The sequence below is a fragment of the Panthera leo genome, chromosome F3 (assembly GCF_018350215.1).
Source record: "Panthera leo isolate Ple1 chromosome F3, P.leo_Ple1_pat1.1, whole genome shotgun sequence".
Lineage (NCBI taxonomy): Eukaryota > Metazoa > Chordata > Mammalia > Carnivora > Felidae > Panthera > Panthera leo.
This window is the reverse complement of record NC_056696.1, coordinates 48,067,044-48,079,853: the sequence shown is the minus strand read 5'-3', so window position 1 is coordinate 48,079,853 and position 12,810 is coordinate 48,067,044. Positions and strand designations below refer to the sequence as shown.

Sequence of the window (12,810 nt, the reverse complement as noted above, 5' to 3'; positions counted from 1 at the left end):
GTTTTAAGTAAGAAGTTAAAATATTAACATGTACCTCCTAATTTTTCTACAGGATCCTACGTTGCGTACCAAACAGCCTATCCCAGCTGCCTACAATAGATATGACCAGGAAAGATTCAAAGGAAAAGAAGGCAAGTTATTTAATTTTTATTTCTCCCTTACTGTGGTGGTGATGAACTTGAGAGGTAGTGTGGCCTGATGTTTATGAGCAGGTGTTGGCAAACATCTGCAGGCCAAATCTGGCCCAACACGTATTATTATAAATAAACTTTTGCTAAAACATGGTGACATTTATTTATGTATTATATGTGGTTCCTTGGTGTTGTGACAGAGATTGTGTAGCCTGCAGAGCCTTAAAATACTATCTGGTCTTTTACAGAATAAATTTGCCAATCCCTGGTTAACAGCCTGGATTCTGGGTCTGGATTGCCTGTGTCACAGTTACTTTTTGTGTGAATTTTGATAAATTACTTTAACTGCGTTCTTGTTTCAGTTTCTTCTTGTGTTACATTGTAATACTAATAGTAGTAGTAGTAGTATCTATCTCTTAGCTTTATTGTGGGGTGAAACTAGTTAATAAAGCCCCTAGAATAGGGACTGGCATATAATAAACTATCTATAAATATTTGCTGTTATTAATATTATGCTTTTCAGAAGTTTAGATTGGAGGTTCTGTATACCAAATCATATTTCTCAAATTGTAAATGTGTACATTGAGAACTTGGGAAGCATAGATTGTAGTAACTATATAAGGACTTATTTTGTCGTAGCCTACATGGTATGCTGGCTAATGTGGTAGTGAACCATTTCCATGTTAGTGTGGTGGTTAGTGAAGTGGCACCAATGTCCTTGTAATTTCATTTGGCACCATCATTTATCTTGACTTAATTTGTGAAAAAAATGAGATAGAAGCAACTATAAGTTTAACATTTATGATTTTTTCTCTGCAAAATCTGAAATCTCCATTTAAGTTTTAGTAAAGGATATACTGCTTCTATATAGTGAATTTTGGGTGCTGACTTAATATACTGGATAAAGGTGTGTTCTGTGAATACATGCTGTAGAAGTATAGTGGTTCATTCTTTTATTCGCTGCAGTGTTTTTCTTGTGGAATGAATTATGTAAAGTAGGGTTTGGCCAATTACAGCCCAGAGACCAAATCCGATCCTCTTTGGGCCAAATCAGGCTGTGCCCATTTGTTTACATATATTGTTTATCTTGCTTTTGCACTATAACTGCAAAATTCAGCAGCTGTGATATAGACAGATAGCTTGCAACGTGTAAAATATTTAATGTATGACCTTGTATGGAAAGGCATATTGAGACTGTCCTGGAACCTTTATCACACTGTTTATGGCATTGCTTTTCTACAAATTATATAATATACGCATATGATTATAATTTTGAAACCCAGCTTTTTATAATTTAAGGCCTTCTCATGATATTAGAAGCTTTTAGTGCTACTGTAATTGAGTATTAGGAGTATATACTTTGGACGTTATATTTTATTCAGTCCAATTTTTTATATTCCCACCTAACTATATGACTGTTGAGCACAGTTGTATAGTCTTAACCAGCTTCTACACAAAGGGCTTGCTGGTGTGTATTAAATATCTTTTTGAGACTAGTATCCCTTTTAAAGTTTTTGTCTTCACAGGTATGTAATTTAACTTTATATGTATAGTACATTGGATGTTTTGTTACACTATTTAACTTTCAGATTATAATGCAGATGATTGCTACAGATTTGTTATTGATCATAAGATACATAAAGTGTAACCCCCTTTTGCAAACCCCCTTTTTTTATAGAAACGGAAGGCTTCAAAATCGACACTATGGGTACCTACCATGGTATGACGCTGAAATCTGTAACGGTAAGTCATTTTGACTGCAGGGGTTCTTTTGTCCCAGGCATTTAGTGTGAGTAGCAGATGTCGAGGAAAATCTTTGTTCTCCATTATTTTCTATTTCAGACATTTATCTTTAATGACTAATTGTGCCGATAGATCTGTATGGTGATTATTTGATTTGCGGATATCCTCTCTTTGGTTTAACTGAGTAGTGTGTATAAATAAAAGCTGTTTCGATTAACTTGCAAGTAGGGTGGATGCTACCTGGTTAGAGTATTTAATGCCACTGAGGAGTTACAAGGTCCAATCTGGGAGAGTTATTTTCCATAATATCTTATGTTCTTTAAAACGTAATACCTTTTGCTCTTTAAAAAGACAGATTGTAATAATGGTTGATGTAATACTTACAAAATGTATACTTGTCAGAACCACGGTCTTAGGTGTACACAATTATAAGCCTTCGGGTCACCTTTAACAGACTTTCTTTTATATATTTTTAACTGCCTAAAAATGGTTATTCCTGGATGTTCTGACTAGGCTGTATTTAACACCTAATTTTTATTTAGTCAGTGATAGGAGTTGGTGATGTAGAGCAGGAATTCTGCTAACCCTATTTTGCATATTTATATTATAGATTATTATACCTTTTATATTTTAAAATACTATGTGTATATATTTTAAAGTATCTATATATTTTAAAGCTAATACCAAACTTTGTCTTTATTTACAAATCATCAGATCTTTGAGGACTCAGTATGACATGGAATCATCATATATATTTGCTGTGATTTCTCAGAATTAAGATATATCTTGTCATGCTTTTCCAGAACAGATAGCAAATAAATGTGGAGAATGTGATATTAAAAGTTGACCTTTCTTATTTTCTTTTTTTTCTTTCTTTCTTTTTTTCTGGACAAATTGGAATTGAGTATTAGATATTTTGCTGATATGTTTGTGTTTAAGTTGTTATCAGATTTGTTTTTGTATTATTGAAATTGTCTGTGAACTCAATGATTCATTTAACAAGTACTTTGCACGTGTGTCACACCCTGTTCTAGTTGTTAGGACTATAGCTATGAATTAGACAGGGCTTCTGTAGAGAGAGTAGTCAGAGAGACCTCTCTGAGCAGGTGACTGTTGAGCAGAGATCTTGCAGAAAAGCATTCTATGAAAGACAGCTCAAGGGTCAGGATTGAGGCCAGTAGAGCAACAGCATGAAGGCCAGTGTCTCCATGACCTAGTGAATGAGGTGAAGGTGGTAAAAGATAAGGTACACTCATCTTACGAGATCTGCCTAGTTCTTCCTACTTCAAAATGTAACTCACGGCTGTAAAATTTAGCTTAAAAAAATTTTTTTTTAAGTTTATTTATTTATCTTGAGAGAAAGAGGGGGCACAAGCAGGTGAGGGGCAGAGCGAAGGGGAGACAGAAACCCACGTAGGCTGTGCGCTGATGCAGGTCCTGAACTCACAAACCCTGAGGTCATGACCTGAGCCGAGATCAAGAGTCAGACGCTCAACCGACTGAGCCACTCAGGCACCCCTTAACTTAAATTTTTAAAAGATTAATTTACTGACATTTTCTTGGGAATTGAACTTGCCTACTGGCCATTCCCTAAGTGAATTATTGTGAACTGCAGTTGTTATCCTGAGGTAAACATCAGGGTAAGTTTTTTATGGTGGTTGTCATTGTTGTTTTAACTTTTGTCTCACCTGAAATGTCATGAAATTGGTTTCATTACTGAGCTTCTGTGGAAGTAGTAAAATCAGTGATAATTTTTATAGCGATGCTTTTTACAGAACAGTTTTTCTGAAATTCAAGGACAGCTTCTTAATTAAACAGTTTGAGAATGATATAGCTCTTTTTCCTCATTAGATTTTGCTTCTAAATATACTTACAAGAGAGGTGAATTTAAACAAATTATGGTGTCTGTTTTTACAGAAATAATCACATAAAAGACATTGTGTAGGAATGCAACAGAAAGACTAAAAATGGTCAGATTGCTGGTACTTTTCATAATTTAATACCCCGTTGAATCTCTACTGTTTGTGACTTGATTTATTTTAGCAGTTGTTAGAGAATATATGGAGAGGTTTGAACGTGAAAGCTCTGAAGTTGCTCTGATAATTGTTTCTTTTATTTGAATCTCAGTCTTAATGCTTCCAATATAATGTTTTTTCCTTGTCTTTTTTCTTTTGGAATTATTACCTATTTATGAGCTTGTGAGTTTGACCAACTTTCTTATTCTCCAGTTAAGAAGATTTCTCTTGGGATATCCACCCAGATACACAAAGCAGTTAAATGTATGTTAAAGGGTTTGTTGCACAGGTATGACTTCCTTTCTAGTTTACGTATGAGCTCATTTTAGCCACCGCTCTTTTTCAGGGTTTTGACACATTTAGTTGATCTACATAGTTACTAAGATTAAGATAATTCTACATTACAATTGGTCTGCATATCTTTTAAATGTAAGACACTAGAGTTCTGTTAGATACAAGACTAAATAAATTAATCAGGTTATCAAATGGCTAGAAAATTTTTATACAGTTGATTTTTTTTTTTTTTTCTTCATTTGTTACAGAGAAAGGAGTATGTGTTTGGACAATAAAATTTCATAAGAATCAAAAGGTATTGAGAGTTATAAATATTAAGGGTCTGGCAGGGTATTTGCTAATATTAGTATTTTATGAAGATAGTAATTTAGAGAAATTCATTATAGGAATGGAAGCCCAGGTATATTTAAAGTTACAAGTTTGTATAGTTGAGTCTGGTTAACTTTTGAGTCAGGCCAAGAAATACAGAGGCATAAGACATGGATGTTGAAATTGCTAAGGGACTTTTCCAAGTTGGGAGACTTTCCCCAAAATGTGTTAGTTGGGTTGTATAATGTTTAAGAAATACTAGATTAAACATTCTTTGGTATAAGAATCTCATCATTTTTAATATATGAATATATAAATTGGAAGACAAGAATATGCACTCATTCCCAGGCTTGTTTGCCCCTTTCCTCGCTCCTGTTGAGAATACTGGGAAGAACTAGAGTTGTGTAGGATCAGTTAAGTGAAACTGTCTTAGTAGTTTTCGACTGGGAGTAGAAACCATTGGGTTGGGAGTAGGGAACACTGGAATGTGTTTACATGGGTTCCTTTTTTGAAAGGAGCCATCTTAGACTAAGAAAGTGCCACTTGACAGTGCTTTTCATTATGTAGAAAATAAGAGGAAATGATGAAGACCCTTCTTTTTGGGTAGTAGTCAGGAACTCATCTGTGGTTCCCCTGGAGAAGGAGTAAAAAGATAGGATCACATTTCATTCTTTTTATTTGTGAGATTTGGTAATTGAATTGGGAACTACTTCATTTTAGCCTCCCATTCTAGCTTGTTAATGTTTAGGTAGGAAGGTCACATACTCTTTTCCTTGCTTATTCTTTATTCTTTTCTTAGTTCATATTGAATATCATTGACTCTCAATTACCTTGCTTTCTTCATTTTTGAGGAAACATTTTGCACTCTGAAGTTGTACAGATTCAGTGCTTTCCTTTAAGACTGTTTGAATGGACTCCAACAGATATTATAGTTCTTAAAACATTTTAAGCCTTTTTTTGGGAACCATTTTCCTGCTAGTAAGTGAACTTAGATGGGTATTCAGTACCTACATTAGAGATGTAATATCACCATCAACTTTCATTATTTAGAAAAATCCAGAACTGCAATCTCTCTATAGAGTTATATTCTTGTTTTTAAGTTTATTTATTCATTTTGAGAGAGACAAAGACAGTACCAATGGGGGAGGGGCTGGGGGAGAGAGAGAGAGAGAGAGAGAGAGAGAGAGAGGGAGGGAGGGAGAATCCCAAGCAGGCTCCGCGCTGACAGCACAGAACCATGTGATCATGACCTAAGCTGAAATCAAGAGTCAGACACTAACCGACTGAACCACCCAGGTGCCCTTATAAAGTTATATTCTTAAGCAGGAATGCATATATTAGTAACCTACCAGCTCCCCTGTTTTATAAAATTTCCTTCATTCTCATTTGATTGTTAATTGTTCATCTCTGCTTGAAGTGTTATGGGAGTATTATATTAGCAGTAATGCTCTAGAGTTATGTCTAGAGTCTAGGCCAGCAGAAGATAGAGACCACTGATTAAGACTTTCTTACTGAACACTCTTCTTTCCTTCCCTTCTTTTCTTTAGCAAATAATTTTCGAGTGCTTATGTAATGTTATTGTGTAGATTTTAAAGGGTGCCAATGGGAAAATTTCTTACTAGAGTTAGATGCATCCTGTTTATACATGCTAGTGCACTGACATCATATGCCTCTCTTAGCATACTTTCGGAATCATTCATTGTGCCAATCTAAACATGGCCCTGCATGTTTTATTAGACATCAGTGTCATTTAAAATTTTATTTTATGCACTAATATTTAAAAATAAAAGTATGTCACAAAGTCTGGATTTTCAGCTTCTTTTGAAAAGTCATCTGGCATGACTGGGTACTGGGTCCACATCTAGAGTAGCAAGAGTCACACTGATACAAAGTAGTGACTACCTTCTTTAAATGGGAATGTTTTCTTTAGGTTGCCCATAGGCCTCACTACTCTGTTGTTTTTGATCTAGTGGTCTTGACTTATTTATACAGTTGACCCTTGAGCAACACTGGGATTAGGAGCACTGAGACCCCCCATCCCCTTCATGCAGTTGAAATTTTGCATATAGCTTCTGACTCACCCAAACGTAACTACTAATAGCCTACTGTTGACTGGAAGCCTTAACTGATAACAGTCTATTAACATATTTTGTGTATTGTATGTATTGTAACTGTATCTTATAATAAAGTAAGCTAGAGAAAAGAAAATGTTTAGAAATAGAGAAGAGAAAATTTATGAATTTATTTACCGTACAAATTTATTTACTATAAAAAACATACATACAAGTGCATTCATGTAGCTCAAACCCATGTTGTTCAAGGGCCAACTGTACCACCTGCTTAGACCTCACTGGCCTTCAGTTTGAAATTCTTGATCTAAATGAAGGCAGTGTTCTCTTGTTAAAGAGAAGGTAGTAAGTTGAAAGCACATATGAAAGAACATTTTATTTGAAGTCAGTCCTGACTTTGAGTCCCAACTTTTCCACTCACTGTGCCACTAATGAAGGAGAGATTGTTTAACTTTTCTATGAGGGGTCTTGTTTTTATTTCATAATAAAGATAATAGGACTTACATGATAGTATTGTGATGATTAAAAGAGAGTGTGTAAAATTCTTAGCACAAAGAGGACTCAAAAAAGAAATGGTTACTTTTATTATGAATTTATAATTTTATATATAATTTCAGTTTGACTTAGGTGTAAATTTGGCAACTGTAGCTTCATTGGTGTATTTACTATTATGTGTTTAATGATAACATGTTCATTCAAAGTTATGAAGACTAGTTTATTTAAATATTATGAGAACTCTTTTCCTCTCTAGTTATTGGGATATTTTTACTGTGTCTGCGTATGTTTATTTTAGCATTGTTTATCATGTGAGAGAAAATTGCTGCAAAGAAGTTATCATATAGAGGGAGATAACTTAGGTAGATTAGTTAGGCTTTTCTGTCTACCCATTGAGGCTCATATAAAGAAATGAGGGACACCTGGTTGGCTTAAGGTGGCAGAGTATGTGACTCTTGATCTCAGGGTCATGAGTTCAAGCCCCACATTGGACATAGAGCTTACTTAAAAAATATTTTAAAAAATAAATGAAATTTATTTAAATTTAAATTATTTAATTTGTTCAAAAAGTATATTTGGGGAATGGGCAAGATGGGTGAAGGGGATTAAGAGGTAAAAACTTGCAGTTATAAAATAAGTCACAGGGATGAAAAGTATAGTTAGGGAATAGAGTCAGTATTGTAATATACTTATCATGGTGAGCATTTAGTAATATATATAATTATTGAATCACTGTTTTTTTTATATTGAAAATGCTTTAATATATGTTAACTGTACTTCAATTAAAATTTAAAAAATTAAACAAAAAACATAATAAGTATTGGGATTTTAATACATGGTCACAGAATTGTAAGTAAGAATATTAGTTTTATAATCCCTAATTGTTTGCATTCTAATTTAGATAGCATTCTGATTTAGATTATTCTGCTTAGATATTACATTGCACTTGAAATAATTTTCAGAACTTGTTGACTGTCTTAATATTTCAGGGAACAGGGTGATTCTGTCCTGTCATCCTGAGCAATATAAAGTGTACCCCCTAAACGAAACAAAACATTTAGTTTCTGCCAGTAACTCATTATATGTCTTAAGCTTTTGAAAGTTAATTTTATGTGTTTACTACCTGTTACATGAAGTAATGCTTAAATGTTAACATATTAATACTTTATACAGTTTATTTAGATGTCTTTTTATAGACTTTTCTAAGAGTTCATCACTAAATTTTCTGTACTCCCTCCTATCCCTTTTATAGTAGCTTTGCCCTAGTGTTTTCCCCAACATTTTTTCTTTTCTTTTTCTTTTTTAACATGCTCATTATAGATCTGGACTGTGTCTGTGTACATGGGAGATAAAGTATAAGAGAGATCTGTTATTATTTGTTGGCCTGTTTGAGCAAATTAGGCTTCAGTTTTCTCATCTGAGAAATGGTATTATAATAACTTTCTCTGGGATTTGTTTTGAGGTTTACATGTGTACAGGTATACCTTGTTCACATTGTTTCAGTGCTGTTTGCTTGTGGCACTGAATTCATTGTAGTTACTGTGGAAATATTTTTATATTAGGCATACGTAACATTTGTAAACTCTTTATACTGAATGATACAGAAAACAGTCTTCCCTTTTTTAAGTTGGATAGTATTTAGACTGAACACTTATTTAGATGGGTTGGGTATTAGTCTCCTTACGCTGATACCTTCTTGAGAGATTAAAGTCTCATTTTATCTTAGGTTGTGTCAGCATAATTGACATTTGATGCTAACATAACTCGAGAAATGAATTATAAAAACATATTAATAGGTGTCAGGAACGTTTCATGCATATAAAGTATGTTATTTTTATAATACTGCTCTTTATGTTTTTTAGTTTGTGTGTTTTATTGAGCTTTATTGAAAAACCCATTGCACAATACATAGTACTTTTGGTATAAGCCGATTCAATTAAACTGCATTAATTTAGCTTTTCATTTCTTTAAAGACTAATTATTGGTTTATCCAAAGTGTCTTAGAGATTTTAATGTATCTATAAGAATATCTTTAAAATTAATCTACCCATGACCATGTAGTTAATATCATGGTCACAGAACTTCTGAGACTTATTTTTGAAAGAAGCATAGACCAAGTTAATGTTCGCACATGTGTCAGAAGTAATCTAGAAATTGTTGGGTCATTTTTAATAAAAGTATTAATGTCACCTTTTTTCAGTGTTTTAATACTGATTAATGTAAGAACAGGAGAAAATAGAAACCAGATTGGAAATAACAATATTTCATTGACAGCATGATAAAAATTTGTACTATGAAGTCTCAGTTTAATTATATAAATCTTTTAATTGTAATTCCATGTGTAATGTTATAGTTATTTATGACTCATGTGGACAAAAGCAAACTTTAACTTGTTTTTAATATTCTGTCTTGGACATGCTATAGTATAGCTTTTTATTCTGATTTCTAGTTACCTTAATCAATACAACTTCAATCCATTGGACATACTTCACTTGTAAATTCTAACTCCTTCTCAAGTATATTTTTAGACTAATCACCATTGTTGTTTAACATAGACGTGATTTTATTTTATGTATTATATATTTCTCTTCATTATTTTGAGGAACAAAGGTTAATATTTAATGTTTCATTTAATTTCATAACAAATTATTTGAATCTGTTTATTCATACAAAAAAGCCCTAGTATATTTAATAACATTATATAATTGGGTGTTTAGATATTTTCTTGATGGGTAGGTACTTTTCTGTTGGCTGTTGTTGGCTGAGTTTTAGTTTGCTGTATCAATTTCCAGGTCTTCGTAAATTGATTTAAGTCTTCAGTGAATTTCCAATCTTTTATATAAATACATTCAGATTTTATTTTCTTTGTCGTCTTAGTATATTTTGTCTTTATATTCATTGCATTTCTAGTTAGTTCATCCCCTTCCCTTCCCTCTCCCCAATCCTGCCAAACCTCATTTGATCTTTAATTCTAAGTTTTGATTTCTTTTCCAGGTCTTTTTCTTGATGGATGTTTCTTTTAGTGTTGTTCTTCTTGTCTTTCCTGCTTCTCATGTTCCTCTGTGAGTGACTGTTCCCACATTTATTTTAAGTATCTGTTTTTAAACTCTTATTTACTTCTGGTCTGGACAAATCTTACTATTTCAAAACTACATTCTTTGAAATTTCAGAATGGTGCTTTGTTGTGAATAAGTTGAAGACATTCATTTGAAATGCTAAGGAATTAAAACTTTTTTAAGATTTTTATTTTTTGTTTCATTGGAGATGAAAATCATACCATAGAACTCAGGTAATTTTTTTTCACTATTGAAGTTGTCATATTTTATGTTGTCATTGAAAAAACATTTGTTCTTTGCATTTAGAGTTTTGCAGTAGTCTATAAGATCAAACAGTTATTTTGAAATCAAGTCAATTTAGTACTTACAAATTTTTAAGTCAGAAATAACTGATTTAATACCATCATCTACAGACAATGAATTCTGGACACTGTCAATCTAATGATTTACCTTCCTAAATTTGATAGATGCATCAGACATGCAGCGTCTTTTTGTCATTTCTATCTTGTGTATGTGCTGCTATAGACCTTCTGCAATTGAATTCCTTATCTATTTTAATATCAAATTTGAGAACTAAAATTAAGCACCTCTTTTACCTTTCAGAAGAATTTGAAGGCTTCTAGTTTCCTTTATTAAAAAAACCCAAAATTCAGATTCTGATATGATTAAAATATAATTTGTCTTAAAGGGTTATATAAAATATTTCATTGTACTCAGGAATTGTTGAGTTTTAACATGCAGCTACGTCATAATAACCATTCTGGTGGTAAATTTGTGGGTACATTATAATTCATCAAGAACTTTAATATATATTGTCTTTTTTTCCTCTACAAAAGTTATTTTAACAGGAAAGATAAACATTAAAAGCTTAACTTATTTAAAAAAATTTATTTTGGTAACATTTTTCCATTATCTTGATTAAATGTAAGAGATATAATTGATCTAGTATCATCCAATAAATTGGTAGATACCAAATTCTGGGAGATCCATGGTACACATTTGATTTCTTTTTGAACATTCTGAGTCATTATTAATATTTTTGAAAAATTCGTGTAATTTATTTTTTAAAGCTTTAAACATCAGCATGATGGTCATAGTATGGTAGATTTTACAAAAACATGCTTCATTATGGCATACTGGTAGGATTACATTTATATTTTATATTGGAACCCTCATGTGGATTACTTTCTTACTGCCTTAAGAATTTTCGCCAACAACTTTGTTATATAACAGATCAAAGCAAAAATAACTGCTGATGATGAACAGTGACGCAAAAGGTTATGCTCCCCTGGAAGATTAGTTGGATCTCAGGTTGCCTAATAGGGTGACATTTCCTTATTAACTTGCTATGGCCCAGAGAAAGGCTGAGAAACTGGGTAATAATAGTGTACCATGAGAGATTGATTTGTTATTCAAGCTTATGAGAGTAGCATTTGAAATGCTAAATGCTGATTTATTAATTTACACTGAGAAGTATATATTGCACTGGACACACAACTTTTTTTTAAATTTTTGTAAATGTTTATTTATTTTTGAGAGACACAGAGACAGAATGCAAGTGGGTTGGGGCAGAGAGAGAGGGAGACACAGAATCCCAAGCAGGCTCTAGGCTCTGAGCTGTCAGCACAGAGCCTGACGTGGGGCTCGAACTCATGAGCTGCGAGATCATGACCTGAGCCGAAGTCGGACGCTCAACCGACTGAGCCACCCAGGCGCCCCTGGACACACAACTTTTATATTTAGCATACGCATATTCTCCATGTAGAGAAACTCATGGGAGATCATGGTATAATGACAAGTTTGCACTATGAACGCATATTACATTATAGCCTTTAAACATTGAATAGTATTAGAGTAAAACTGCTTGATATTTGCATCTCTTCTAATAAAGACAGACCTGTTGCAAGGTCAGAGAACCTTTCTCCCTGGCATTGTCATTTTTCATTGTAACTTTTGTTCTTACTGGTGTGTCTGACTAATTCCAAATGAATATGATGTATTTTTTTCTTTTTAATGTTTATGTTTGAGAGAGAGAGTGTGTGTGTGCGAGAACAGGGGAGGGGCAGAGAGAGAGGGAGACACAGAATCTGAAGCAGGCTCCAGGCTCTGAGCTGTCAGCACAGAGCCCCATACAGGGCTCAAACTCATTAGCTATGAGATCATAACCTGAGCCGAAGTTGGACGCTTAACTGATTGAGCCACACAGGCCCCCCCAATGTATTTTTTTTTAGATGTATTTTTTTAGGTTACTCCTTCAGGTTTAGGACTGATATCTCATTCTGTTCTGTTTGATTTATTAAAAAGTGTTGGTTAGAGACTAGGTGTTTTGAATTTAAAATTCATGATAGAGATGTCCAAAAGTTCTGATTTGTCACTAGAGAGAGTAGGCAATGCTAGATGACCTGGCTAGAAATCTGAGCTGTAGATCTAGGATTAGTCCTATTTAGTTTTGTTGATTTGGAAGGGGAGATCAGGAGCAAGGATTTCCTACAGGATTCTGAAAATCACTTATTTCTATCTCCCACTTATTCTCAGAGTGATAAATTAATATAACTTAAATCCCATTCTGCCGATTAATTCAATAATTTCAGTGCTACAAAGACATTAAAATTGAAGTGTTTTCTTAGCATTATATAAAAGTATTTAAGACTTAGAATGCAGTCAGAATGAGTACAAATATAATTAAAGTACAAATGAA

The 12,810-nt window shown here is 33.3% G+C and overlaps 1 protein-coding gene across 1 annotated transcript in view; it reads left to right on the top strand.

The window, feature by feature from the left end:
- Positions 1–12,810, top strand: part of CDC73 (cell division cycle 73) — a 137,511-nt gene that overhangs the window by 32,350 nt on the left and 92,351 nt on the right. Inside the window, exons 9-10 of the mRNA XM_042926080.1 lie at positions 53–131; positions 1,810–1,874. Of these exons, the coding sequence (XP_042782014.1) occupies positions 53–131; positions 1,810–1,874 (144 nt within the window). The remainder of the gene's footprint in view (positions 1–52; positions 132–1,809; positions 1,875–12,810) is intronic.